Raw genomic sequence first — 25,536 nt, forward strand, 5'->3', positions numbered from 1 at the left:
ACACTGCGCAGCCTCTCCCCTCCCCGGTGACAGGCGGAGAGATGAGCCCCAGTGAACTGAGTAACGAGCTAATCATGAGCATCCCAGTAATAAATAGGTCTTGTTCATAGTCCACTAATCCCAGTCATTTAGTCGTGGTGGGGCTGCAGAAATCAATTACTGCAGCTGGAGCTCGCTCCCTGCTTTCCAGCTGCACACAACATGTCCACACCTCTGACTCTAGAGACAAAGGGTTTCACTCTCGGATCTGTTTCCAGATTTATTAGTTATATAGTCATTTTCCTTCTTGAATTTCAGGGCTTCTGATAATGTCCGCTACTTATTTTACTTTGAAGAGCCTTTAATTTTTAGACTCATTTGAGGTTTGTTGTATGGTTAATGGGTTTAGGTCATTGAACGTGTCTCTCTAGTGAGGATCTGTGTCAAATTGATTTAACTAGTGCGTTCACTCTCTTGACTTTACCCTGAAACAATATCAAAGTGCACAAAAGCGAGGTGAGGGAGGGAGGGGGGTGCTCTCCTGGAAAACAATTTGCCATCTGTGCTTAATGGTATCTGAAGGCCGTCCACCGGCAGGCTCCGCAGGGAGCTGCCCTCGGGGTCCCCACGTTTGAGCAGAAACGGAGTAAACGGCAAAAAAAACAAAATGCGGCCTTCATGGACCTAAAATTTGTAAAGCTGTGGTTGAAACATCGGGAGAAAAGTTAAGGCTGCTTTTGTTTGACAATAGAAACGCTGAAACCGATAGACACCGGTTTACCATGCAGTGCCAGCCTGCTGGCCTAAGAGCTTGCTCGTTTACTGCTTCGATGTTCTAAAAGTGATGCTTTGATTAAAGTAGCTGCCAGTTTGATCCTTTTTTTTTTGTAGAGGGTACATTTTTTTTCATCCTCCCTTTTGCTTGCTTGCTGGTTTAGACTCGGATCCATCCCACCATTAGACTCCTGCAGCGCTTTCTTTCCTCCAAATCCCCATCTGAGTGCAGAGAAAGAGTGTGGAGATGCTGTGAGGCGTTCTGCACCAACCCGTATCTCTCACGAATTAACCCTTGGTGTCTCAATCACTACTACTCCCTTCCGTTGGACTGCGCACGCGCCGAGCTGGTGGGCGGTGGCGTGTGTCAGCCTATCCCCGAGCAGCGTCCCCCCCCTCCGGCTCTCAGGGAGCTGCATCGCCATGGTGATGTCATCCTCAAGCCCAGGGCCCGCCCTCGTCCAACCAAGCTCGCTGATTACTGGAGGAGAGGGGAGAAGAGGAAGAGCAGCGATCGAGCTGATGATCGAACCACAAGTCGACGTCACTTTGGGTCTGACCAACTTCCCACACAAGTTTGCAGTCACAGTCGTTTTAAAGGGCTGTTGATTGGATTTAGATGATGATGACATAATCTGCTGCAAACAGGTAATCGTGATAACGATCTGCAACGTTCATACAGTTTAATGTAATCTCATTAGAATGTAAAATCTTCCATGGAGGCAGTAAAGGTTGAACTAAAGTCCAGCTCACATGATGTTTCCAGAACCACAGGGCCTTCTGATAGAGGCCTTATGCATACTAACAGAACTAAAACCTACACAGTTTTGAGTTTTGATCATCTTATTTCTAATAATGCATTTCTTTTAAGAACCTTTCCTTTTTTTAACGTTTTTGTTCGTCCATTGTTATCTTATTTGTATTTCAAATTTTTTTGCTGTCTCTCTTCATGTTCATCTTTCCTTAATGCTATATATATATATATATATATATATATATATATATATATATATATATATATATATATATATATCTCATTAACTTATTGTTTTTGTTTGTAGTAGTTTATTATTTTGTCATGTTGTACTTGCTTTTTATATATTTATCTTGCTACATTTAACAATTTTATATGCAGTAGATCCTGATGGAGAAAACACCACAGATTGACTCGCAATTGAAAGAGTTCTAAACACCCAATATTTGTAGGACATTTTCTATTCAAAATACCAACTTAGATTTTTGTAGTTTAATTGTATTGTATAAGGAGACATGTTAAATAATAGCAAAAATAATTTACGGCCGAAGTTAATTTCTAATGACACTTTATTCAGAATCCATTGTCATTTAAAATATTCTTTGTTTTTATTTAATATGAACTCTAAAATGAAAAGTGTTTTGTACTTTGTTTAATTCAAAACTGTTTTTTTTCCCTCTGAAATAAAGGAATATTTTTAAACTGTGCATTTGGGTTAATTGTAATTTTATTATATGTATTGTTTTTTTCTTTTCTAAAATGTTGTACGTTAAACACTGGTAGAGATTTTTAACCCCCCCCCCACCCGCACCCCATCCATTTTTGTATTTTCAGAATTCTTTTTTTATTCCAGCCACTGTTTCTGGAGCTAAAGGAGTGCTCCGTGCACCCCAGTGTGAGAAGGTGGCGCTGCCGTAACACAATTCAAGACATTTCTGAGCAGAAAAGGCTCATCTGGTAATCTCTGGTGACTTGTTTCTGTCATTGCGTTGTCATCATCGGCCAGATGACACTGGTGTCAAACGCTCCTGTGGGACTCAGCTCTATGTGTGTGTGTGTGTGTGTGTGTGTGTTTGTTTGCGTGCGTGTGTGAATGTGTGGGGGTTACTGGGGTTAAGGGGAGCTAATTTCACGCCTTTTTATTTGCACGGGTCTCAGGAGACAAACTCTCTATAAGCATTATCACTTCCAGCTGGTTCAAATGGGACAGACGGGACCAACACACACAGTCTTTGTGTTTGTCCCTCTTCTGTCTCGGTGTGATGATGCCTTCCAGCACAAAGTCAGATACATAAAGAAACTATTATCATGTTCCTATTTGTGGAGGAGGGAAGGTTTCAGACGACATGAAAGCTCAGCTTTCACCTGATCTTGATAAAGGAACCATTGATAGCTGCTTGCACTTTTCAGATGGGAGCATTTATATCATAACGATTAGAAGAGGTTTTATGTTTTGCACAATAATCTAATAATCTTTCATTCTGCAGGTGCATCGACGATCAGCAGAGCGCCTTCGAGACTTGTGTTGCGCCAACCGGGGCACCTTCATCAAAGTGGGCCAACACCTCGGTGCTTTGGACTATCTACTGCCCGAGGAGTACACCTCCACCCTGAAGGTGCTCCACAGCAGAGCTCCTCAGAGCACCATGGAGGAGATTCAGCAGGTCATCAGAGAAGATCTTGGAAAGGAGGTACAGCCAGTTAAATGTATGCAGCACCAACAACTGACCAATGTTCTCAAAGGTTTAAAGATTAACTTTAAGCAGGCATTATGACGCTGAAAAAGAGGTCGTTATTACTGCTTGTCTGATCATTAGACATCATTGATTATTTTCGCTAGGACCAAGATGTCAATATTGTATTTTCAAAAAATTCTAATGGTGGAGTTTGGGGTTGAAAATTAAATTATAGAAGAGAAAAATACCCACAGCATCACAGAACCTCTACCTTACGTAGCAACGGGCATAGTACGTCTTTAGCTTATCATCCTTTGTTTCTTGCCAATCCCTTCAGGAGTTACTGGTACTAAAAAGCTCAGTCAGGATTTGAGCTGACCGAAGCTGAGAGTTGCAGTTAAAGTCCCAGTAGAGCAATTTTGGCAATTTCCACATGTTTATGATCTTGATGGTAGGACAGACAAGACTTTGTTTCTGGTCTAGTCATTTCATGATTTCCAAACGTTCACACACACATCTCCCTTACTTGAATGGCATCTTGTCCAGTCTCTCCATTTTGAAAAGTAGCCAGTAGAAATTGTGCTATATGTCACTTTTATTCCCAACAGAAACTGGAAGTAACGGATTACTTATTAAAAGTTGGTGTGATATAATTTTTAGTGACTGATAAATGAAAGATGCACCATGAAGTGTGCTGGTTTACGGTTTTGGAATGACTTCACTCTCAATCCCTGACCGGTGACAGACCAGTCAGGAGCAAAAAAAAAACAAATCTATTTATCATGGCTGAGTGCTAACAGGTTACCGTAACAACAACAACACACTTTGGTTTGAAATTGCTTTGTAAATACAAAATTTCAGACTCAGAAGTTTAAAGAGATATTACTGCTGTTTGAAAATAAAATTATTTTCTATGGTGATTTGTCAGTTGCAACAACCGGAGGGTAAGGCCTTAAGGATTACTGAAAGCTGGAAGGATTACAGTAAAGATGTTCTGATTTACCTTTTTATAAAATCATATTCTATCTGTGAGGGGAAATACTCCATTTACAATTATTGGCAGTCTTTTGGAATGATCATAATTAAGTTAACTATCTAATAACTCTACCTGCAAAACACACAGATGCTGCTTTTAACAATTAGCTATGCTAATTGCTAACAGAAGATTTATTTTTAACCAAAGATTTATATATTATATACTTTTTATATTAACAAATTTATTAGGAAAGTGTACTTTCTATTTATTCGTGAAAATGATTTGTCTAAAATCTTCATAGCACATTAAGGCTTTATAAAATTTTAAATCAGAAATTGCCAAAATACTCTCTAGTCATTGCATCTTTTTCCAACACACAACTCCAAAAAAGGTGAATTTCTTTTCAAGCTTTTTATTTTTTAATTCATCATTGCAAATACATGTGCAAAAAAAACATGGAGAGTGGCTGTGAACATGTAGTCTAGGACTGAAATCTTGGCTTTTTATTCAGCAGCCTGTTTACACCTCTCTACAACAATCTGGTTTCTTATATGATTGTAAAATTCAGCAATTCTCTAATTTTGAAAACAGCGTGAATTGGCAGTTCAGTCTGGAAAGTACAGGTTAAAATATAAATAACACTGCAGGTGAAGCGAAGTGAGATTTACATTAGCCAAAGTACTCTGAGGAATTTATTCTCTCTAGCAGAAAAATACGTCTTTGAGCTCCCGATTTTCTTTTATTGCACTTACGTTTGCACTTTTTGGCACTCCAGGCTCCTTTATCACCAGCTCTGGTTTGGCGTTAAATGTGCACTGGTCTGTACATCTGCACTTTGTGGGTTGGAAAAAAGAGGGAAAATAAAGCAGAGCTTGACCAGTCTGACATTGTGTCCTTGTTTGGTTTTATAAGCTGAAAAAGCCGTTACAGCTGTTGGCACCGAGTGCGCCGTTTGCTCTCAAACCAGTTGTTATGACAGCCTTTTAGGGCCTGCAGGAGGCCAGGCAATTATTCTGTTATACTCGGGTACACAGGTCTTCTCCTAGCACACAGTCCCCACTGCTGCGTGGTAAAAAAGTGGGCTTGTTGTGCCCAGTTTAGGCACATTGAATCAGCAACATCAGTAGCAAAGTTAATTGTGTTCCCCTTTACGTAATTTAGCTCTGTATAAAAGTTGATGTAATCTTTGCATCAATCAAGTTGCATAAAACCATCAGGTTTGGACAGAACCTTAGTCTGCTGCTGGGGGAAAAAAATACAGCTAAATATATTAAATGATATATCCTTTTAGAGAAATTTATATTTCCTTCAAATATCTTTCATTATTTTCATCGGATTAGAAGGATCACTTTTAGCAGTTATTAGATCCGAACAACACAGTTGATCGTGTCTGGACTGTTTCTCTTTCTTGGATCACTTTGGTGAGCACATTAAACTTTCTCACTGCTGGGTGTTTCAGTGAACCAGGTGGGTTCTGAAATGATTAAAGCAGGCCGCAGTTATGTTTCTGGTATGATCTTCCTAAGATCCCGGCATCAATTATTTAGATAATCTGTGAACTATGCCTAAAAGTCAAGAAACCAAGGCCTTTAGAAGAGCTCTACTCTTTCCAACAGAGTAGTCAAATATACACCCAGAATTATGCCAGAAAGTTGTTGATGGCTATCAAAAGCATGTGAGGGAGGTACAACTTGCTAAGATAACTGAAAATTTACAGACGTATATAAACACCCATCCGGCTTAACAATCTATTGTGTTAGTTCCCCTTTTATTGCCAAAACAGACATGACTCGTTGGGTAATGTACTCTTCATGGTCTGCACCATTGTTCGGGCAGGTAGAACATGTCTCAGTAACCTAATAAACTTCTTCTATCTAGGGTTAATTAAAGACCAACCTAAATATTATGTTTTAGGCCTAAACAATGAAAAGCAAACTAATATGCACTCTAAATTAAAAAAAAGAAACAAGGCAAAAGGAATAGAATTGTGTTCCAATGAATTTTAAATTAACCTGAGTTTGTTGTTCTCCTCAAACCAATTCTGAATCATTTTTCGCTTGTGGCGTGACATGTGGGTTAGCTGGTGGTGCAGTTCATAGCACTGTGACCTTGCAGCAAGGAGGTTTTGGGTTTGAAGCCTGGTCTAGGGTTTTTCTCCATGTAGTTTGCATATTCTCTGGTGCATGCGTGGCTTCTCTCCGGGTACTCCGGCTCCTTCACACTGTCCAAAAACATGAATGTAGGGTTAATTAATCTCTCAAAATTACCCTTATGTGTGTGCATGGTTGTTTGTCCTGCGTGGCTCTGTGTTGCCCTGTGATTGGCTGGTGACTTGTCCACGGTGTACCCCCGCCTCTCTGCTGGAGATAGTCACCAGCCTCCTGTGAGGATGCAGGGATAATAGTATAGACAGTGGATAGCTGGTTGTATCTTCACCCTTTGCTTGCTAGGGTTCTTTCAGAATACTGTGGTTTCCTCTAGTTTAAAAACATGTGTTTTAAATTAATTGGTCTGTCATAATTGGCCTTAGTGAGCATAGTTGTCTGTCCTGTGTGTCTTTGTGCTGTCCTGTGATGGACTGGCAATCTGTCCATAATATCTCACCCCTGGATATATATGGATATATATGTATAGATAATGAATTTCACATTATCCAATTGTAAGAGTACAGAGCTATCTCAATACCATCTCTATGAAAAGATGCACATGGTCTGCAACAATGTTTAGGTAGGTGATACATGCCAAGGTGATATTCAGATGAATAGCTGAATAGCTATTCATCTGAATAGCTGAGCATTGCCCTGAGCATCACGCTACCTTCACCGGTTTGCCTTTTTTCTTGGAATGTGTCCTGGAGTCATGGCTTGCCCAGATAAATGTGGTTCTCTTTCAATCATTCGCCCGATATCTCCCTATGGGGTATGTTTTCCCGCTAAGAGCTTAGAATCTTATCACACTAGATTCCTGGATCAATGTGTGCTTCTCTGCTTTTTTTCTCACTCTTTTTGTATCTCTGCTCTGTCTTCTCTAACCCCCAGTCGCTCGAGGCAGATGACCATTTACACTGACCCTGGTTCTGCTGGAGGATTTTCCTCCCTATCAAAGGGGAGTTTTCCTCTCCACTGTCACATCATGCTTGCCCAGTATGGGGGATTGCTGCAAAGCCATCAGACAATGCAGACGACTGTCTCTGTGGCTCTTTCAGGAGGAGTGAATGCTGCTTGGAGAGACTTGATGCAACCTGCTGGGTTCCTTAGAGAGGACACTTTTTGACCAATCTGTATAGTTTGATTGAATCTGACTTTGGAACGTGCTTTGAGATGACATGTATCATTAATTGGTGCTATATAAATTGAATTGAATTAAATTGAATTGAATTGAACTGGCCATGAATGGCTGCATTGGGGTGTGTCTGTGGATGCAAAATAACACTAATAACATCTGCTGGTGATCCGCATGATGTTTGTGTGCCCTGTCTGACAGCTCTACTGCAGCAGGTGCTCTTCACAAGTGAGAAGAGCTGATGGGCATCTGGGGACTTAAGACTGTACTGTAGACAGCAGTGTAGACAATAAGGTACACAAGCTCCAAGTTGCTTCTGCACAACCATAGTGTAGTAGAATTCTGATTTTCCAGGCCCCAGGGGAGTCAGCTCAGGTTTTCCAACAGGAAATATCCTCACTGTTGACATGACACCACCAGAGGAAACTAATGTGGTTTCTACTCCAGATACTTTCTTGTTCCCAAGACAAAAGTGGTGGAGCTACTTCCCATTCTTTATCTTTAAGCTTTGGAAAAAAAAAAACATTTTGGAACTTATAAGTTCAACATGTTGACGCATGCCGCCCACTTAAAGTTTGTGCATCCAGACAACAAATGCATAACCAGAGGGATGCATACTTCCACTTACCAATATACCTGCTGCACATAGGGTCTCTCTGTTTTGCGTTTCATGATCTGGTTTACAAATACAATGTTCTGCCCTTGGTCTTATCTCTGAGTCCTCAGGTATTTTTGTAGTGTACAGATGTGGCCATTGCTCCTCTCAGGAGTTAGAGCGTTTGCATTGCCACCTACATTGATTAATGGCTTTTTATGGTGAACTCAAGAGCTTAAGCTCTAGCGCACAGCAGAAAACATCAAAGCAGAAAGTTCCTGAATTCAAAATAAACCAAGAAAAAAAAAAAGCTTACTGACTCCCAGTCAGGTTTGTCACTGGACATTGTCTCATTCAGGGCTCTCCTGTTCACGGCTCAGTTGACAGCTTTCCAGACCTTGACCTATTTGGGGTGGGGAAATCTCTCCCATTCAAAGTGCGCCTCAGGCTGCGTGGCCTTATGACCTCAGCTCTGGTCACAGCTCCCCTGAAATCTCTCCTTGATATGGAGAACCCCCCTCCTCTATATGGTTTCAGTACCGGGTAGACAGTATGGCTTTGCTGAATCTTCCTTTTCTCTCCTGAGCAGTTCCACTAGGAATTTTCTATGGCTGCATCCCTGACAAGCTGGGGTGCCACCTTCGAGGGGAGATTCAAACATGGGGTGTGGGGACTCTACGTGCAATCTTACCACATCAGCTGCCTGGGATAATTGGCTGTGTTTCTGTCTTTAAAATGTTTCCTTCCTTTCATAAAGAGTCACCATGCTTTGATCAGAACAACAGTCATGACATGGCAACAAACAGGCTAAGGTCCCTTTGGTTGCACAAGCTGACACACAGACTGTGTAGAGCATCTGTTCATCTCTACTCCACCAATAGTATTGATTCTCCCAACTCTGGCCAGAGTAAGGGACTGCCCTTAACCCTTACTGGCCCAGCAAACACTGGCTGTCAGAGTATGACCAGTCGCTGTGTGGCAAACCTTTACAGCTACTGAAACACAAGGATCTACTTTCTTATGCACACGGGTAGATTTTTCATTCTCAACCACATTTCTGTTCTTGAGCCTTGCCCTGAGGGGGCCAACCCTATATGCAGCAGACCTGCCCTCTAATTTTTTTTTTTGACTTTTCCAAGTTCTTGGCCACTATCAACAGTATTTCTATACCTGTGTTGATGGTAGGGTATTTGAGGAGTGGCGCCATCTAAATCACACCGTGCCATTCACCTTTTCGATACCAGTGATCCGTACATTACTCCGGAAAACAACTGGACAATGGAAGAACTACTGTAAAAGTTTATTTGGCAGCCACTTCCTTTCTGTCACATTGGATTTGACAATATGGCGGTGGGACAACATCCCCTCGCCTCTTGTTTTATGAAGTGTGTTCCAAGGCTACGGCCATGTGTCTAAACAGATGTCACGCTCCATGGGATCTCCAAACTGTTTTGGATGAACAATCGCAGGCAATTTTAATAGTTGCATTTTTAAATTTTATTTTGAGTGTTTTACATTTGAAGAACTAGGACCTCTGGAAATTTGAGACTGATAAGGTTGGAAATGTTTATATAAAATGTGTATGAACTCAGGAACATTGGAACTGTGTATTTCAATCAATACTGTTTCTATTCAGAAGAAAATATCAAAGAAACATTTTTAAAATAATGTATTGTACTTGATTTTTAGGGCTTTGCAATTAAAAAAAGGTCAGATTTTCCATAAATAAGCTTTATTGTGAAAACGGGATTTTCTATTTTTATTTTTTTGTTTTTAGGTTATAGTTAATGGACATGTATATTTATTAAAAAGGTATTAAGAGTTTTTTTTTAACTTATTTATTTATTTTTTAATATGTAACAGCATATACATGCATATTTAACAGCATATAAAATACTATTTTAATTTTTGTTGTAGAATAGGCAGCAGCTCTAACAGCCAGGGTAATTATTAGTACCACTTGATTTTCAAACTGTTTACAGCAGCACACCTGCAGCATCTCCAACATTCAGAGGAACTTCTGTAAAGCCCTCAGAGGAAAGAACACAAATTATAAGCTTGATCTTATATTTTATATCTGTACAGTTATTCAGAGCCCTCCACTAATGCACAACCCCTACATAATATTTTTCTCAGGCTTTTGACAAAAGGTGCTCATTGGATATGATTTCTCCTGCTATCTGCGTGGGGTGTCATTGTCCCTGAAAAGGCAATGATACAACTCTTGTATGTAGAAAGCAGAGGGAATGGGATGAATCAGCCCTCCTCCCTCCTGAAGTGGCTGGGAAAGAAGCAACGCTGATGAGCTGTACCAGGCGGCTTCGGAGTGGAAGCGGCCGCTGCTCCAGCATCATTTCCGTTTCACCGCTCGTGTTTCTTTTTTACAACATGGCCTTTTTGTCATGTAGTAGCATTGAGTGGAGCGTGGAGCTGCCGTGCTGTTTCCAGCACCATTTGTGGCAACATATGCATTCCCACTGAGCACAGATCTGGCTGCAGTGAAACTGCTGAAAAGCCCGATATGCACAATATGTCGTTTTATTAAACGGAGTCCAGGATAAATGTCACACTTAGCTGGTACTAAAGGCGTGACTCAGGAGAACATGATGACAACGTGACTGTTCAGATTGGGCAGTGTGGGTGTGGGGACATCTGTGGACGTGCCGCTTCAGGAAGTGGAGGTGTAATGTCGTTCCCAAACTGATATTATCCATAATGAGCCAAAAACATTGAAAAGAAAAGAAACATGAGGGGGGCAGATTATTTTGGAGGCACAATGCTCATACTAGGAAATTATCAAATTATCAGACCCTTTTTACTATGAGTGCTTACAATTATTCATGGGGCCTAATTTGTGGGGGGAAAAAGCAACAAATACGGCACTAATCCAAAAATACTAGATGGATTCAGAGATGTAATTCATTGTATTGGTGCCAATTCACAAAAAATACATTCTCAAATTACTTAATTGAATTTTGGAAAATTTTGGTATAAACCAATTCAAATCTCTTTGTTTTTCTGTCAGATTATTCTTAACTCGGCATGTGAGCCAGAATTATGAAAAGTAAACAAATTTCTAAAGGTCCACAATCTGCTGTACGCAGGATGGAAACCGAGAGGGAAAATGGTTGTCAGTAACTTTGTACTGATGGATTAAAGGTTATTTGGATTAAAGTGATCTTTATTGATAGGAGCATCAGAAGCTGTTTTAACGACAAGCAGTCACATTGGGGAGCAAAGGGTCTATTGTGGCATTTATGATGAGGGTTGCCAGGTTTTCTTGCCCCTGTGGCAGCGAGAAGATCGAATCTGCAGGTGGAAGATGCCAACAGCATGATGAGTTCAGTGACTGATGGAATGTGGTGAAGAGTAAAGCATCCCGGGTTCTGACTCCAGGGAGCGAAACTGGTGACAACTCGATGCGGACTGCTTTGGAAGTGGATGCAACAATAACCATTTGTTTTGACGGGGACATGAGTGCAGCCATATATTTTTAGACAGAAGAGAGTGTCCTTTCATGAATTTAGACATTTAGCATGCTAAAATTTAGCTCTTTTTTTTCTTCGTTGAACATTGCACATCAGGTATTAGGATGATTTTGTCTAAGATGTCTACTTCCGGGATTATCAGAGGCTTTTTTTAATTGGGTGATATCTAGGTGGCTGTTTTCTTCAAATAGCAGTGCAGGTCAACAAAGGCATGGATATTTTGTTTTTGTATGGCTTTGAGGTTTACATTAAGATTCCTTGAGAAGGGCCGTTAGTTTTTCAATTTCTGCAGGAGCAATCTCTCTCTTCTGCTTCCTTTTTGCGCCGCTCTGTTATGATTTATGTATTTTCAGCCAGCTGGGGCTGTGGCTCTCTGCCAGCAGCCAAACTGGCCACCTTTCCTCTCTGACACAGACACCGATGTGTTTCCATCCAACTGCGAGGCCTCGGGGGCCATTTTATTTGTGCCATAACTCATTTCAGGGAACGTATGTCACTGAGGGTCTGCCCTGTGGGAGCAGGGCCCAATCGCATGAATTACCATGTTTATTAACTCCACAGCCGAGTCGAACGTGAACGTTTGACTGCATGGCGGAGAGCTGCAGACGTTGGTGGTTTTCCCGCTTCTCTTAGATCATGTTGATCTGAGTTTTATAATTCTTTGTTTGAATTATGCTGGGGGCTTTAAGAGCTCAGGCTGCTGCTTACCCTGATGGGCTCATCTGAGAAATTACATGTTTCCTTAACCCATGAAATACTTTTGGCACGTCAGATCCCACTGGATTGTTGTTGTCGTCCTGTGCAGACACTGGTGGGTGCAGACAATTTCATTCCATTTAGCATATTTGCATAATGAATAGCTCAGCTGAGGCCGCACAGCAGCTCATGCTGGATGTATAATTTAATATCTGGTGGCATCTTCTGCAGGGCTCATGTTCTGTCTGTACCTGACGGGCCAACATCATGTTCAAATTAGCCTCTTTTCACGTTGCACAAACAGCAGGGGACTCTTTCCTGCTCGTGGAGTGTTTTGAGCTGGGGATGATAAAATAGACGTTTGTTCTAAGTTCCTGGAGGAGCTGCAGAAGAATTAAACTAAATCTTTAAATAAACCTGTGATGCCTCGTTACATTAGTAGGATGACCTCTGGATTTCCAACTAATCCTGAAGGTGCTATATTTTTTCTGTGTAGTTATGTTTCATGTTTTTTAATTTTAACAACATAGAATACCTTGGGGGGCGATCAGCGATTTCACTTAGAAGTACACGAGTGCAGACATCAAATGACAGCGTTTGTGCCAGAGCAGGACGAACAATAAATTACGGCAATGGAATTCCATTCCTGTTGTTTTCTGAAACTCTTTCAATGGGATTTAAATATGTTTTACCTACACGCTTTAGATAATAAACGGGGGAAAACTTGATGAAGCAGTCAAATATTTTAATTCAAACGAGAGAGAAAAACACTGGATAACAACGCAGAGAGAAATAACTTCTTTGTTCAAAATAAAAGAGGAATACTCAAGTTGAAGTTTGCTCAGGGTCAGGGTAAGAAGGCCATGGTGAGGCAACACCATGTCAGGGAAAATAAGTAGCAGTTGCTAGTTCTAAAGCTTATCCCTCTACATCAGGGGTTCCCAAAACAGGGGTTGCAAAACATCATGTGGAGGTTATGAGGTGATCCACATTTCTGACTTTACAATGTCAGGGATATACTTTTTTAATACAGCAAAGTTATGCCATTAATCATGGATAAACTTTTTCTTGCGAAACTGTGAAATTAATCTCAAAATGAGTTTTTTTTTTTGTAGAAATGTACTCCTCTGTGGCCAATACTTTTCTATAATAGCCCTAATACAATTATTTGAGGTTAAATTATGAGAATAAATCATAATATTATGTGTACAAGAATAAAGAACATAATGAGAGTTGTTGTATATAAGAATAAAGTCGTAATACTACCCGAATAAAGTCACATGTTTTTTAATTTCTGATACTATAATTAATGTGATTGATGTGCTCAAATATTTAGTATTTCCTTAGTTGTGAGACCGGTACCAGGGTATAACTTTACTAGATGCTCATGCCTCATTTTACCACAGGGGAGCAACTGCACTTTTTTGTGTAAGTTCTCATGAAATTAATACTTTATTCTCGTATGTTCATGACTTTATTCCAGTAATTTCCAAAAACCACCCTCACCCCACCCAGACAAAATGTGTACATCTTTTTCTTGCAGTGCTATTTTAGGAGTCACACGCTGAAAAGTTTGGGAACCCCTGCCCTATTTGGACATAGGATCAATATAATAACAGTTTAAAAGCAAAAATGAATGGTAATATATGCCCAACATGGGAAACTGGAATGGACTACATACCATTATGTTAAGAGTCTAGGTCTCATGGCACCCTGTGGAGTCAGATGACCAGCCAGTGGGCTGAGGGAAGGATAGTTCCATTTGGTAATAATTCAAGAGGTGTCCAGCTTTTATCACTGCACAAACAAAATTCATGAGCACTGCAAACACCAATTAGGATTCTTCAGACAGCAATGAAAAGATTACATTTTTTTTATTTTTTCGGGTATTTAAAAGCAAAGAAAGAGAGGGAACAATATGGCCCAATGAAGGTTTTGTAACGGCACCAGCTAGAATGTAAAACTAGTTTCATCCCTGCACCTTAAGACCAAGTTACTCAGTTACAGTCTTTAGGCTTTGTTTTCTGAATTTCCTGCCATATGAACAAGGTAGGCATCTATCAGGAAATACATTTTATGTTTGTATTTTGGTGATTCCTTTGTTGGCAAATTATGATTGTGTGTTTGTATGTTTTTTTTTTTTGTAACTTCGCTGATTCAGTCAAAGGTAGAAGCTGTCCTACAAATCTGTTCTGAGAAACATGAGTATTCACAGTTACTGCAGTGCAAACCAAGGACATTTTAATCTGCTGTTATAAATTGGAAATGCTGCTTCAAAGTTGAAGTGTTTGTCTAAATATGACTTCAGGATGCATTTAATTGTTAACATTTGTTGTATATAACAACAATGTCAGTAAGTAGCTGCTGCGGCGCTTAGGGAAAAGTATTTTCTCGAGGCTATATGTTGCTTTTTCTTTTGTTAACAGAACAGATTTGTCTCCATGAAGCTCGGCAGCCTCAGGGCGATTCTTAGATTTGCAAGTACACAATAAGTCGTTTCTAATAACCGAAGGTCCCTCGGGAAGTCTGTTTAACCTTCAAACCCACACACTAATTACTGTGTGTGTTCTGAGAGTCCACGGAGAGCAGTGGCAGCTAATGAGGGACCACCTATGCTCTGAGGACAAACTGGGGGCTGAATGCTGTGATAGAGACATACCGGTGGGCTGAGGAGATCACACGGCAGCCTTGGATCTGTGCACTCCTGGTCGGCTCTCTGGAAATTCATAGGGTTGTTGTTGTTTCTTATCAGGGGGGTGTTGCAACAGGAAATGCACCTGCTTCCGGGTTTTAACTAGACCTGCAAAGTACCTCTTACAAATACTCCAAGAAGAGAAAACGACAAGATTATCATTTTTAGCTCTGCAATTATAAAATATTTTACCAGACTAGGGGTGGTCATTTTTTGCGCTCTTTTTGTCTGTTCCTTTGCAGCTTTCTGAGTTGTTTGTTTCATTCGAGGAGCAGCCTCAGGGGGCAGCCTCTTTAGCACAGGTCCACAAAGCAGTCCTGCACGATGGGAGAACGGTAGCCGTCAAGGTCCAGCACCCCAAAGTCCAACGACAAAGCTCCAAGGATATTATGGTGATTGAGGTGAGTCTGAGTGTGCGAGATCTTCAGTTTTCTAACCCTCTGTGTACACTGGCATGTCAGAACTGTAGAGCTATACATCCTCTATCTGTATTAGCTCCATCATGTTTACAATCATATTAGCAAGGGCTGGGGTCAGTGGAGCCTGAAGTCCAGCTCAGCACAGAACCTTACTGGGGAAAATACACACACACACACACACACACACACACGGGCAATTTAGAGTCACTAGAGCAACATGCATGTTTATTAAAGACAAAACCAAAGTATGCAACCCAATTTCAGATACAAAGACCCCAACTAAGCTTGTGTATCTTTGAGGCCAAACTGCTCAGCACTGGAGCTACTAGCCCGATACTAGGTGCATTTTTCCGAAGGGTCCTTTCCAAAACTCAGTGTAGATTTTTGGTAGCTCTCTTTTTTTTTTTTTAACCCTTGCTGTTTCAGCTGCAGGAACGAAGGCCAAAACAAATGTGGGCTCAGTGGCGGGCTAATGCTAATAGGCATGAGCTGATATGAAGTTGTCATAGTACGACAACCTTAAAGTAAAACTACCACGGTGTTATGAACAGGAGATCAGAAAACGTGATAACCAAGCCAGACACCGAGGTAAGATTTAAAAGTTTAATATAAAAAAATAAAATATTTAAACAAAACAGATGTGGGCAGGAAAATGTCCAGAGTGGAGGTGGCTGCTAAAAGCAGGAGATGGCAGACAAAAACAAAAGGGCTCGGCCGGAATCGTGGTCAAAACAGTCCAAGGTCATGTCCAGAATCAGAGAGCCGATGAGGTGTCCAGCAAGGGCAAGGCAAACGAAAAACAGACGCTATGGTCAAAACAGGCAGGCAGACAAGGAGCGCTGGAAGGTTTACTCACACAATCTGGCAGTGACTGACTGTGGGAGGCAGGAATAAATAAGCAGAGTCCCAGGTGAGAGGACTTGAACCTAATTAACAGCAGCAGGTGAATTGAATGAGGTAAATTGGCTGGAGCCTATGGTAGAGGGTGCAGACTGAAATAAGCATGAATGAAGCTGAATGGAAATGCAAGGACATAATCTGATAACATAAACACCAAACTCCAAGTACAAATGGATGTAAGATTAAACTAAAACGCAAAAAGTGAAGAAATGCAGTAACAAGGACAAAATCTAACAAATTTAAAACTTGAATAAGTGAACCTTATGGCAAAATTATACCTGTCTATGGCAAAACCTGTAGAACACAAATGACAAGAAAAACATTAATCTAAATCAAAACCATAACTAGAAACCTCCAAATCTTGACACATGGATGTAGAGGTGAGCATGATATAACATCTCTTAAAACTTAAAAGCAATAATTACTACATTGCTGCTTATTAAATAAATTGATAATTGCACAAAAATAATGTTATCTTTGACGTCTATTTGTTGTTTATATTTAGCTCACAGCCAAACGTTTTGACAGTTGCCACACATGTTCTGACGGTGTCAGTGTGTTGAATATAATAATTTTTTTCAACCAAAGATATCTACATCAAAACCTAAAAGCGTCTTCTTAAACGATTAGTCGAATAAAATTTTAGTTCCAGTCTGCCAAAAACAGGTCATTCTCTTTTTAAAGCGATATAGACGCTGGTGGAAGCGTGAAGCAAAATATGGATTAAACATAAACGAGGTTGAATCAATAACATACTAACTGCACAGCATAGTACTGCTTCTTGTTAGGCTCGCTTAGTTGGCCTAAACATTTCCGACCAGTTATACTATATATTCCCAGAATTATTTTCAGTCATGTCCCAGATTAAAATCCTCTAGTTTTTAACTTTAAGTTATAAAAAGTGAGTAAATGCTGATTTTGCTTGCAGACACAATTCCAACCCAGGTAGCATATTGCAGTGATTTACATGTTAACACTTAAAACAGTCGTGAAAGTTTGCAGAGTGGAACACATCCCTCCAATTCTCAACAAACTGCAGTGGCTTCACACTACCTACAGAATCCATTACAAAATTGCTCTCATCGCCCACCAGTGTATTCATGGAAATGCTCCAGAATATGTAAAGGACCTCCTCACACCCCACTCGTCCATCCGCTTTCTCCGTTCTCATAACTTCATCCACCTCACACTTAATTATAGACAACCGGTGACCGGGCCTTCTGCGCAGCTCCCCGTCGCCTTTGGAGCTCCTTCCCCGACCAACGGAGAGCTCCACACACACCTGCTGCTTTTAAAATAACCCCAAAGACTTCAACAAGCACTTCCCTCTGATCCATTCGTTTTTTTGTATATTTTAACTTTATTTTCTACTGTTTTTATTGTCTGCTTCTGTTGCACGCTGAGGTATTTTTTATATAAATGTGCTTTACAAATACAATTTATGTTTTTATTATTATTATTATTATTATTATTATTATTGTTATTATTATTATTATTGTTATTATTTTTTATAATTATTATTATTATTATTAAATAAATACACTGGTAAAATCAGCCAACCTTTATGGACATCTTTATAAACCAAAACATAAAAGACTCTCATCACCTACCAGTGTATTCAAGGCAACATAAATTAAGTAGGGACTACTGCTTTCAGTGTTTCTGGAACCATATACAAAAATCACATCAAACCCTTTTCACTGATTTACCAGCATTTATATTCCAAGATGCAGAATAAAACAATTACAACCCTCCAGGATTGAGTATTTTTACCATCTAGTGCTGCGCTAAATGAATTGTAAAAATTTTTTTGCCGATAAGCATATAATAACTACAACAGAAGCTGCAGAATGTCATAAATGTGATAATGTCAACAAGTATGTCCTCCAAGTCACACTTTTTTCATAGTTTGGTCGATCCTGCGACTTATAGTCAGGAACGACTTGCATATGAATTTTAAATGGTAAATCATACTGAACAACATGAACCAGGTAGTAAACATTACCATCTGTAGCCGCAAGAGGGCTGGAAACTATATGCTGCTCCTGTACCACTTAAAAATTAATTGACAATAACTTATAAACGACAAAGACTGAACACATGTTCATTTATTGTTTCGCTGTTTCAAAATGCATTCAGTATGCTGTGGTGCAGCCCAGAACCAGACAGAACAGAACCCCGTTATTGGGCTGTCAGTGAAGCTAAAAACAGTTAGCGTTAGCTAACAGGTCTGTTGTCTGGGCGTTTGACAACTTCACTGATGCACATGAGCTTTATGTGGCTCTCAAACATCCAAGTCTTACTGTTAGCTTAGCATATAGCACCGTTACGCTCACTGTCTAATTTCAGTGTAATTAGACTGAAATTATATGATGAGAACTTTCCAGGTTGGGGTTGGTGGCTTGTTGTGCTAATTTACAATATGGAACAACCTCCCAGGTATGTTCCATATTGTTCAGCCGTCTGTGGATGCAGCTGTGCATAAGTTGTCTTGTCAGATTAAATGTGAGTTTTTAGTCTTGGATTGTGTAAAAATAAATTTCTAAATAAATGCGATTTTGTGTGACTTATAGTCCGATTATTGGGTACCAAGCTCCTGCTGATGGCTATTAGCTACAGTCATAATGTGAAATGGTTTTAACATTTTATAAGTGACTTTGGGTTTGTTTTTTTTAAAGTTACTTGTAAATTCCTTGAGTCACGGGTTTTTGTTTTTTTTGGGCTTGTACTCGAACGTGCACTCACTTATTTGGGCTCTAAAATAAGCAACTATAAAAACGGGTTTTACAGAGACTAACCTTGCACTGCTGCACCACAGACCCCGTGAACTGAAATATTACTCCACCCCAGCACGTACGATGGAGACAAAGACGAACAAATTAGGCGTCTCTGCCGGAAGGACAGAGTAGGTGCTAGACTACACTGCTCTGTTTCTAACATGACGGCAGAAGAAACTTCACTGTTATATTGAATTAACTTACCTGTTCAGCAGAAAGCCTGTTTTGAATGCCTGCTCCCTCATAACTTGTCTCCATTCCTCCTGGTAAACGCTATACCGATGTAGACTTCTCCTGGTTATTTTTTCTCTTTCTGGTTACTTTTCTTCCCTCTTGCTGGGCAAAGAGTATGGCTGGTCCTATATTTCAACAGAAAACAGCAAATGGAATGATCTACGGTTGCCATTGCTTGTTTTCTCCTCCTCCACCGACAGGATGCAATTGTTATTAGACCTTGGCAAAATATGTATTTATAAAGCGATACTTGATTTTTACTAATTAAAAGCCAATTTAGTACACTGTCCCTTTCAAGAGATTCACTTTGAATGAAGCAGACATGCTCCTGCTAATGCTATTCAAGATACAAGTTTCAAGCTTTCATTGATCGACGTCTGTGGATGTGTTAGATGAGATTTGAATTCAGATTTAGAGTGTAACCACTATGAAATAATCAAAGCTGTGCCTGTAGGACACAGCACAGCTTAATGCCATCTGCATAAATATGTTGGTCTACATTGTGGTCTTTCATGAGCATGCTAATAATTTACTAAAACTAAATTCTTTGCTCTAAAGGGATACTGTTTGTACCTACATTTCTGTTTTGGTTTCTTTTAAGGTGTTGGTGAAGGCAGTCAATTGGCTTTTCCCAGACTTCGCCTTCATGTGGTTGGTGGAGGAAGCCAAGAAAAACATGCCACTAGAGCTGGACTTCCTTAATGAGGGACACAATGCTGAAAAGGTGGCTAACATGCTGTCCCACTTCCCTTTTCTCAAGGTACACACCTTTTAATATTACTTTCCTCCAAATCTATGTTTCACAGCATGGGACTCGTGTAAACCCACAGCAAACTTGTTTTATTCCGGCGCTCTCTCTCAAGTTAAAGTCAGAGTATTTAAAATGTTCCCGTCTGGCGGTAATAGAGGTCAGAGTCTTCCTTTGTGTCTGAGATATTCCTTTGTGTTGCCCATCAGCTCCTCTACTTTCTAGCAAAGCCACATTTGCCGAACCATATTTCCATTACTAGATAGAGTTAGACTTCATATCATTATCGTTTAATTTCCTGGTGGCCTTTTTTCTTCATATGTCAGCTTGAGAGCCTTTATTAGTTTTTCTGAATGCAAATTAACTTCTTCAAGTTCTTGGCTTTTGTACGTTTTTTTAACCCAAAAAGAAAAAAAAATAAATTAACCAGCAGCTGATTCTTATTTAGCAGCTTTTGATTGTATGACTTGGCATTTGATAGAGACATAATCCTCAAAGAATGAAATACAAATCTCAATATATTTTCAATCAAATTGACATTTCCATTGAAAGGAATCTGGTTGTTAAACAAGTTGTATTTTAGGCTGCAACAAATTCCTGAGAATGTTATTCCTGGAGAGTTTTCAGTCTTTGTCGTTCCCCTGCCGCTAGAAGCTTCTGTCATAGTGATAGTGAGCCATTGAGGCATACATTTTATTATCATCAACCAATGTGTGGTTTCTAAGTTCTCCAACAGTCTCTGTTGTGGAGATGCCAGGCCTGTAGGCAGGTCAGGTCAGTAGCTGCACTCTCTTCTTAATCAGCCGTGCTTTTGTTATGTTTGTAGAATGTGGTTTTCCACTGTGTTGATGAAAAAATATCATATACATCCCTGGTTAAAAATATGGTCTAAAAAAACAATGTCTGACTTTTCTGCAATAATGCTGCAGTACCATCACAGAGCCTAGCTTTAAAAGCAATGTTGCTGGCAACAGTCTGGATAAGCATTTTTTCCTTTTTGCTGAATGTCTTGATTCGGAGGGACGGATGGCCGTAAACTCTCATCTATTTGAACACAATCCAGGTTTCCATCATGTGATATTCCTTTCAAATATGCACCCCAAAACATGAATTTGAGATTGTAACTCTGTTGTAGAGCTTGGTTAATGCTTCCCAAAGCAATGCCTTCTCTTTGTGTATTTATCCGCTGGATGTGTTACAGTCTGAAATTCTGGAATGGATTTATGTTAACAAATAAATAAGCTGACGAGGCAAAATGTGTAACATCTTGGTTTTATATTGTCTGATATGAAGTTGATGTTAGAGAAAATGTAAGTATTACGCTTTTCATACCCATTTTCAACAGACTATAAGGTTTTTGATTGTATGATTGTCAATGTTGTTCGTGTGAGGTATTGAGGCAAAGCACATTAAGATGAAGGTTTAGGAGGCAGCGAACCTCATTAGTTTCACCAATGCCATCAGAAACAGAAACAAAAAATCTTTTCTCTGCCATAAAACACTGGAAGAAAATTAAAAGTTCATTTCTGTCTCTAATTTTCCTTGCTGTTGTTTTTTGTTCAGGTCCCCATGATTTACTGGGATCTCTCCACAAAGAGAATCCTGACGATGGAGTTTTTAGAGGGAGGCCAAGTCAACGACAGGGAATACATGCAGAAACATCACATCAACGTCAATGAGGTTCTGCCTTTCAGCTGTTTGGGTGACAGTTAAAAGTTTGAGCAATTGAAGTAATTTTATGACTGTAACTTCTGTTTTGACTATAAAAGCAGCAGAATTGGGCCAGAAAAACTTCTGTTACACTTTTACTGACCCATCTAACTGGGATCTAGCCAGTGTTATATAGTCCCACACAAACAACTAAAAGTGGAATGCTGGAAAAGCTTTTTTCCTCAAGGATATTCAAGGAAGTATTGGAGTTTGTCAAAGCAGTTTTCATGTAATTTGGAGAATGGTAAATGGCTTGTACTTCTACAACGCTTTATCAAGTTCAATGAAGCCAAAGCACTGGTCAGTCATTCACCCATTCACACACACATTCACACACTGACAGTGGTGAGCTATATTAGTAGCCACAGCTGCCCTGGGGCGGCTGACAAAAGCTGCCATACATCAGCACCACCGGCAGCAGGCAATGAGGGTGAAGTATCTTGCCCAAGGACACAACCACTGAGACAGTTCGAGCTGGGGATCAAACCAGCAACCCGCTGGTTACAGAATTACTTCCCTAGCTCTTGCTCCACCGTCACCCCGCAAGGACTCAGGAGAAGACACAAGACTGTTTCCTTCTTGATCTTATGTAGGGGTGGATAATGTGGTCCTGCTAACGTCAAGGACTCGATGGATGGATGGATGAATGGATGCAATGGTAGATGTCCCAATGTATAATTTCTTGATTACTTGGATGTATCCACCAGTGCAACCATCGATCAATGCAATCATCCATTTGTTCCAAGTATCCATTGAGACATACAACTAGGCATTGATACGCACCGATGGATTGATGGATGCATTACTAGATCTCTTAATAGATGAATTGATTATTTGATGGACGGGTGACTTCTGTGATGGATGGATGTATTAATAAGTGTGTTGTTTGATGATGGTTTGGTTGTTGATGTGTGGACAGGTGGATGAAATTAGCTTATTTGTGTAAGAAAATGCCTAAACAGAAGGAAACATGTGCCAGGCGTTAAGTCGCAATTGTAATAGTCAAAGAACATGTATAAGGTATTAAGCGAGAATAAGAATGTGATGCTTCTTGGATGGATTGCATTATTAGGTTGCATGTTGGTCTTTGTGTTTGCGAAGTCATATGATTTATGAAGAACCAAATGGAATTCCTGTAGAAGTTGCCTACTCGATTTGATCTGATAAACACAATGCTTTGTTTGTTTTTTCTCCTTTTTCACATTCCTCCTTCACGTTTCCAACAGATCTCGGAAAACTTGGGTAAAATGTACAGCGAAATGATCTTCGTCCATGGCTTCGTCCACTGCGATCCCCACCCGGGCAATGTTTTGGTTCGAAAGTGTCCCCAGGGCCAGAAGACAGAGATCGTTCTGCTCGATCACGGCCTGTATCAGGTAGGAAATCTGAAGGGCTGCCCGCACACAAACACAACCCCCGTTTGCTGTAATATTGCAACCCATTTTTCATGCTGCCGGTCGAGGCTTTGGCTAAATTGGCGGAGCAGCAAACACGCAAACACTGCGATGACGCACACTCACAGAGACAGACACACTTTTATTAGAGTACAGCAGGATAAAAGCTTTTTGATAAACAACTCATTTGATGTTGTTCTTAGCAGAGTGCCGTGTGCTGCTTTTGAATGCACTGCAGCCTAATCATACCGGGGCAAACGTGCACGCTGATGTTGACATACACACTCCCACAGGCTGATGCACATAGCTCTGATGTGACATTGTTGGCTGCTTGTTGCCATATTCAAGGGAGACTTTAGTCATAAATATGCAACTAAATCATCTGCCATACACACACACATGCACTCACTTGCTTGCCTTGAACCATAATGGGTCCAATTTATTCCTAATGACTTGTGATTTCAGATGTCATTTTGAAGTAAATGTAGAATTTTAATCCAGTCCTCACACTCACACACACATTTGCATACAGTTTTTTCTCTGTCATTACTAGTACGGTAAAGCTTGATCTATCTGTTTATACTGGTAGTTTATATAAGGTTGACAAATGACTCCACTTTAGAATAAACTCCATGTAACTACATTGTTTTAAAATTGAGCCACATATTTTTGCATTAATAAACTTTATTTTAACATGTTGTGTAAATGTTAATAAATTATTTCAACATAATTACTGTATTCACACAAGAGAAAACACCAGCTGGATTTGACCAAACTGACTAACTAAAGATGAGACAAATCTCACCAGGTTCTGGGTTTGAGAAAACAACACAAGCTTGAACCAATAAGCAGCCTGTAGCTATTGGTGCATTTTTACTGTGGCAACAATGAACAGCAAGCCCTTATAAACTAGCCAGTCTCAGTTCACAGCTCTGCATGAAAAAAATAAAACACATCTGACCACAAATACATTATTGATCCATTCTTGGCTCCATCAGTATTCTGACAACTGACTAATTTACCTATTTCCACCATTAATTTACTTGCACAGAGTCAATCAAGAATCTAAAATCTTTATTGTCACTAAGTGTTACCATAATAAAGTTTTTGATGAGACACAGACTCAGAATCCTCAAGTTATAGAGCTGTGCAACTTGAATGGATGTCCAACAAAAAAAATCCCTGGCAAACTGAAGTTCGCAAATAGACATTAGCATATCAGAGGTGGTGCAAATAATTCTCAGTCGAATCAAGAACCTGTGGAACCAGTAGTAAGTTTGAAAACATGGAACAGACTCTGAACTGGGCTGGTGGTTTATTGATCCTAAGCAGGGGACAATAGCCTTCACAACTCTGGGAAAGCCGCTTTTTTTAAGTCTGTTAATTTTTGATTTAATGTTCCCGAATCGTTTAACTAATGGAAGTGGGACAAACAGTGCATTTGCTGGCAGGTGGAATCTGTGGCTATACTGCCGGCCATATTCTGGACTTGTGCAGCATAACCTGTGTCTAGGTCCTGTAGACTGCTTCCCACAATCTCCTGTCCTGACCTCAGCCACTGTGTTAAATTCTTCCTCTCCTGTGCCGTGCAGCTCCTGCTGAGACACAAAATGCTTTCAACTGTAGCTTTATAAAAGTTTATTAACAGCTGAGTAAAACATCGAGTAAGTTTTCAGTTTCCTGAGAAAGAGACATCGTTGTTGGGCCTTCTTCACCAGGTGGGAGGTGTTCACAGTCCAGGAGAGGTCAGAGGAGATATGTATACCAGGAACTTTATGCTGTCCACACGCTCAACCGCCTCCCTATGTATGTATGAGATGAGCATGTTCAGTCTTCCTGGACCTCTTGTAGGGTATAATAGGTTCAGGAAAGAAACCCAGAAATCTCTCTCTAGCTCCTCCTGGTGAAAACTATCTAGTCGTAAAAAAGTCCAAAAAAATTCCCTCTGTATTCTGTATTTTCTCTGTTATCTCCACTCAGTGGGATGTGCCAAACTGACTATCTCAAAAGCAGATCTCAACCACCAAACAGAGGTAGCTCATTTCAGACGCTTGTATCCAGGAGCTCATACAGGACATTCAGTCCTGATCCGTTTCGCATGACCACAGGTGAGGCAGGGATTATAGATTGACCAGTAAATCCAGAGTTTCACCTTTAACCTCAGCTGCTCCTGCACCAGAACAGACCAGAGCAATGGCCTTATTACTGCAGATAAAGCAATAGTCATTCCGATCCGGAGGAATCCTACTGCTTCTTCTTGGTCAAGAAACTGGACACCAGACTTCACTGTGAGTCCTATTTGATATGAAAAGATATAAAATGTTATGTTTATGAGTCTAGGGCTGCAACAAAAATAATTTTAATAATGGATTAATCGGGCGATTATCTTTACGATTAATCGATGAATCGGACAAAAAAATGTCCACTTCTTTTTCCACTTCT

The 25,536-nt window shown here is 40.1% G+C and overlaps 1 protein-coding gene across 1 annotated transcript in view; it reads left to right on the forward strand.

Annotated features, from left to right (window-relative positions):
• The window catches only part of LOC105916836 (aarF domain-containing protein kinase 1), a gene marked incomplete at its 5' end in the record, with an annotated part of 67,815 nt that overhangs the window by 23,414 nt on the left and 18,865 nt on the right, over positions 1 to 25,536 (forward strand). The window contains 5 exon segments of the mRNA XM_036131448.1: positions 2,995 to 3,198; positions 15,155 to 15,313; positions 19,844 to 20,002; positions 21,554 to 21,670; positions 22,927 to 23,076. Coding sequence (XP_035987341.1) covers positions 2,995 to 3,198; positions 15,155 to 15,313; positions 19,844 to 20,002; positions 21,554 to 21,670; positions 22,927 to 23,076 — 789 coding nt within the window.

Source organism: Fundulus heteroclitus, unplaced genomic scaffold (assembly GCF_011125445.2).
Source record: "Fundulus heteroclitus isolate FHET01 unplaced genomic scaffold, MU-UCD_Fhet_4.1 scaffold_434, whole genome shotgun sequence".
NCBI lineage: Eukaryota > Metazoa > Chordata > Actinopteri > Cyprinodontiformes > Fundulidae > Fundulus > Fundulus heteroclitus.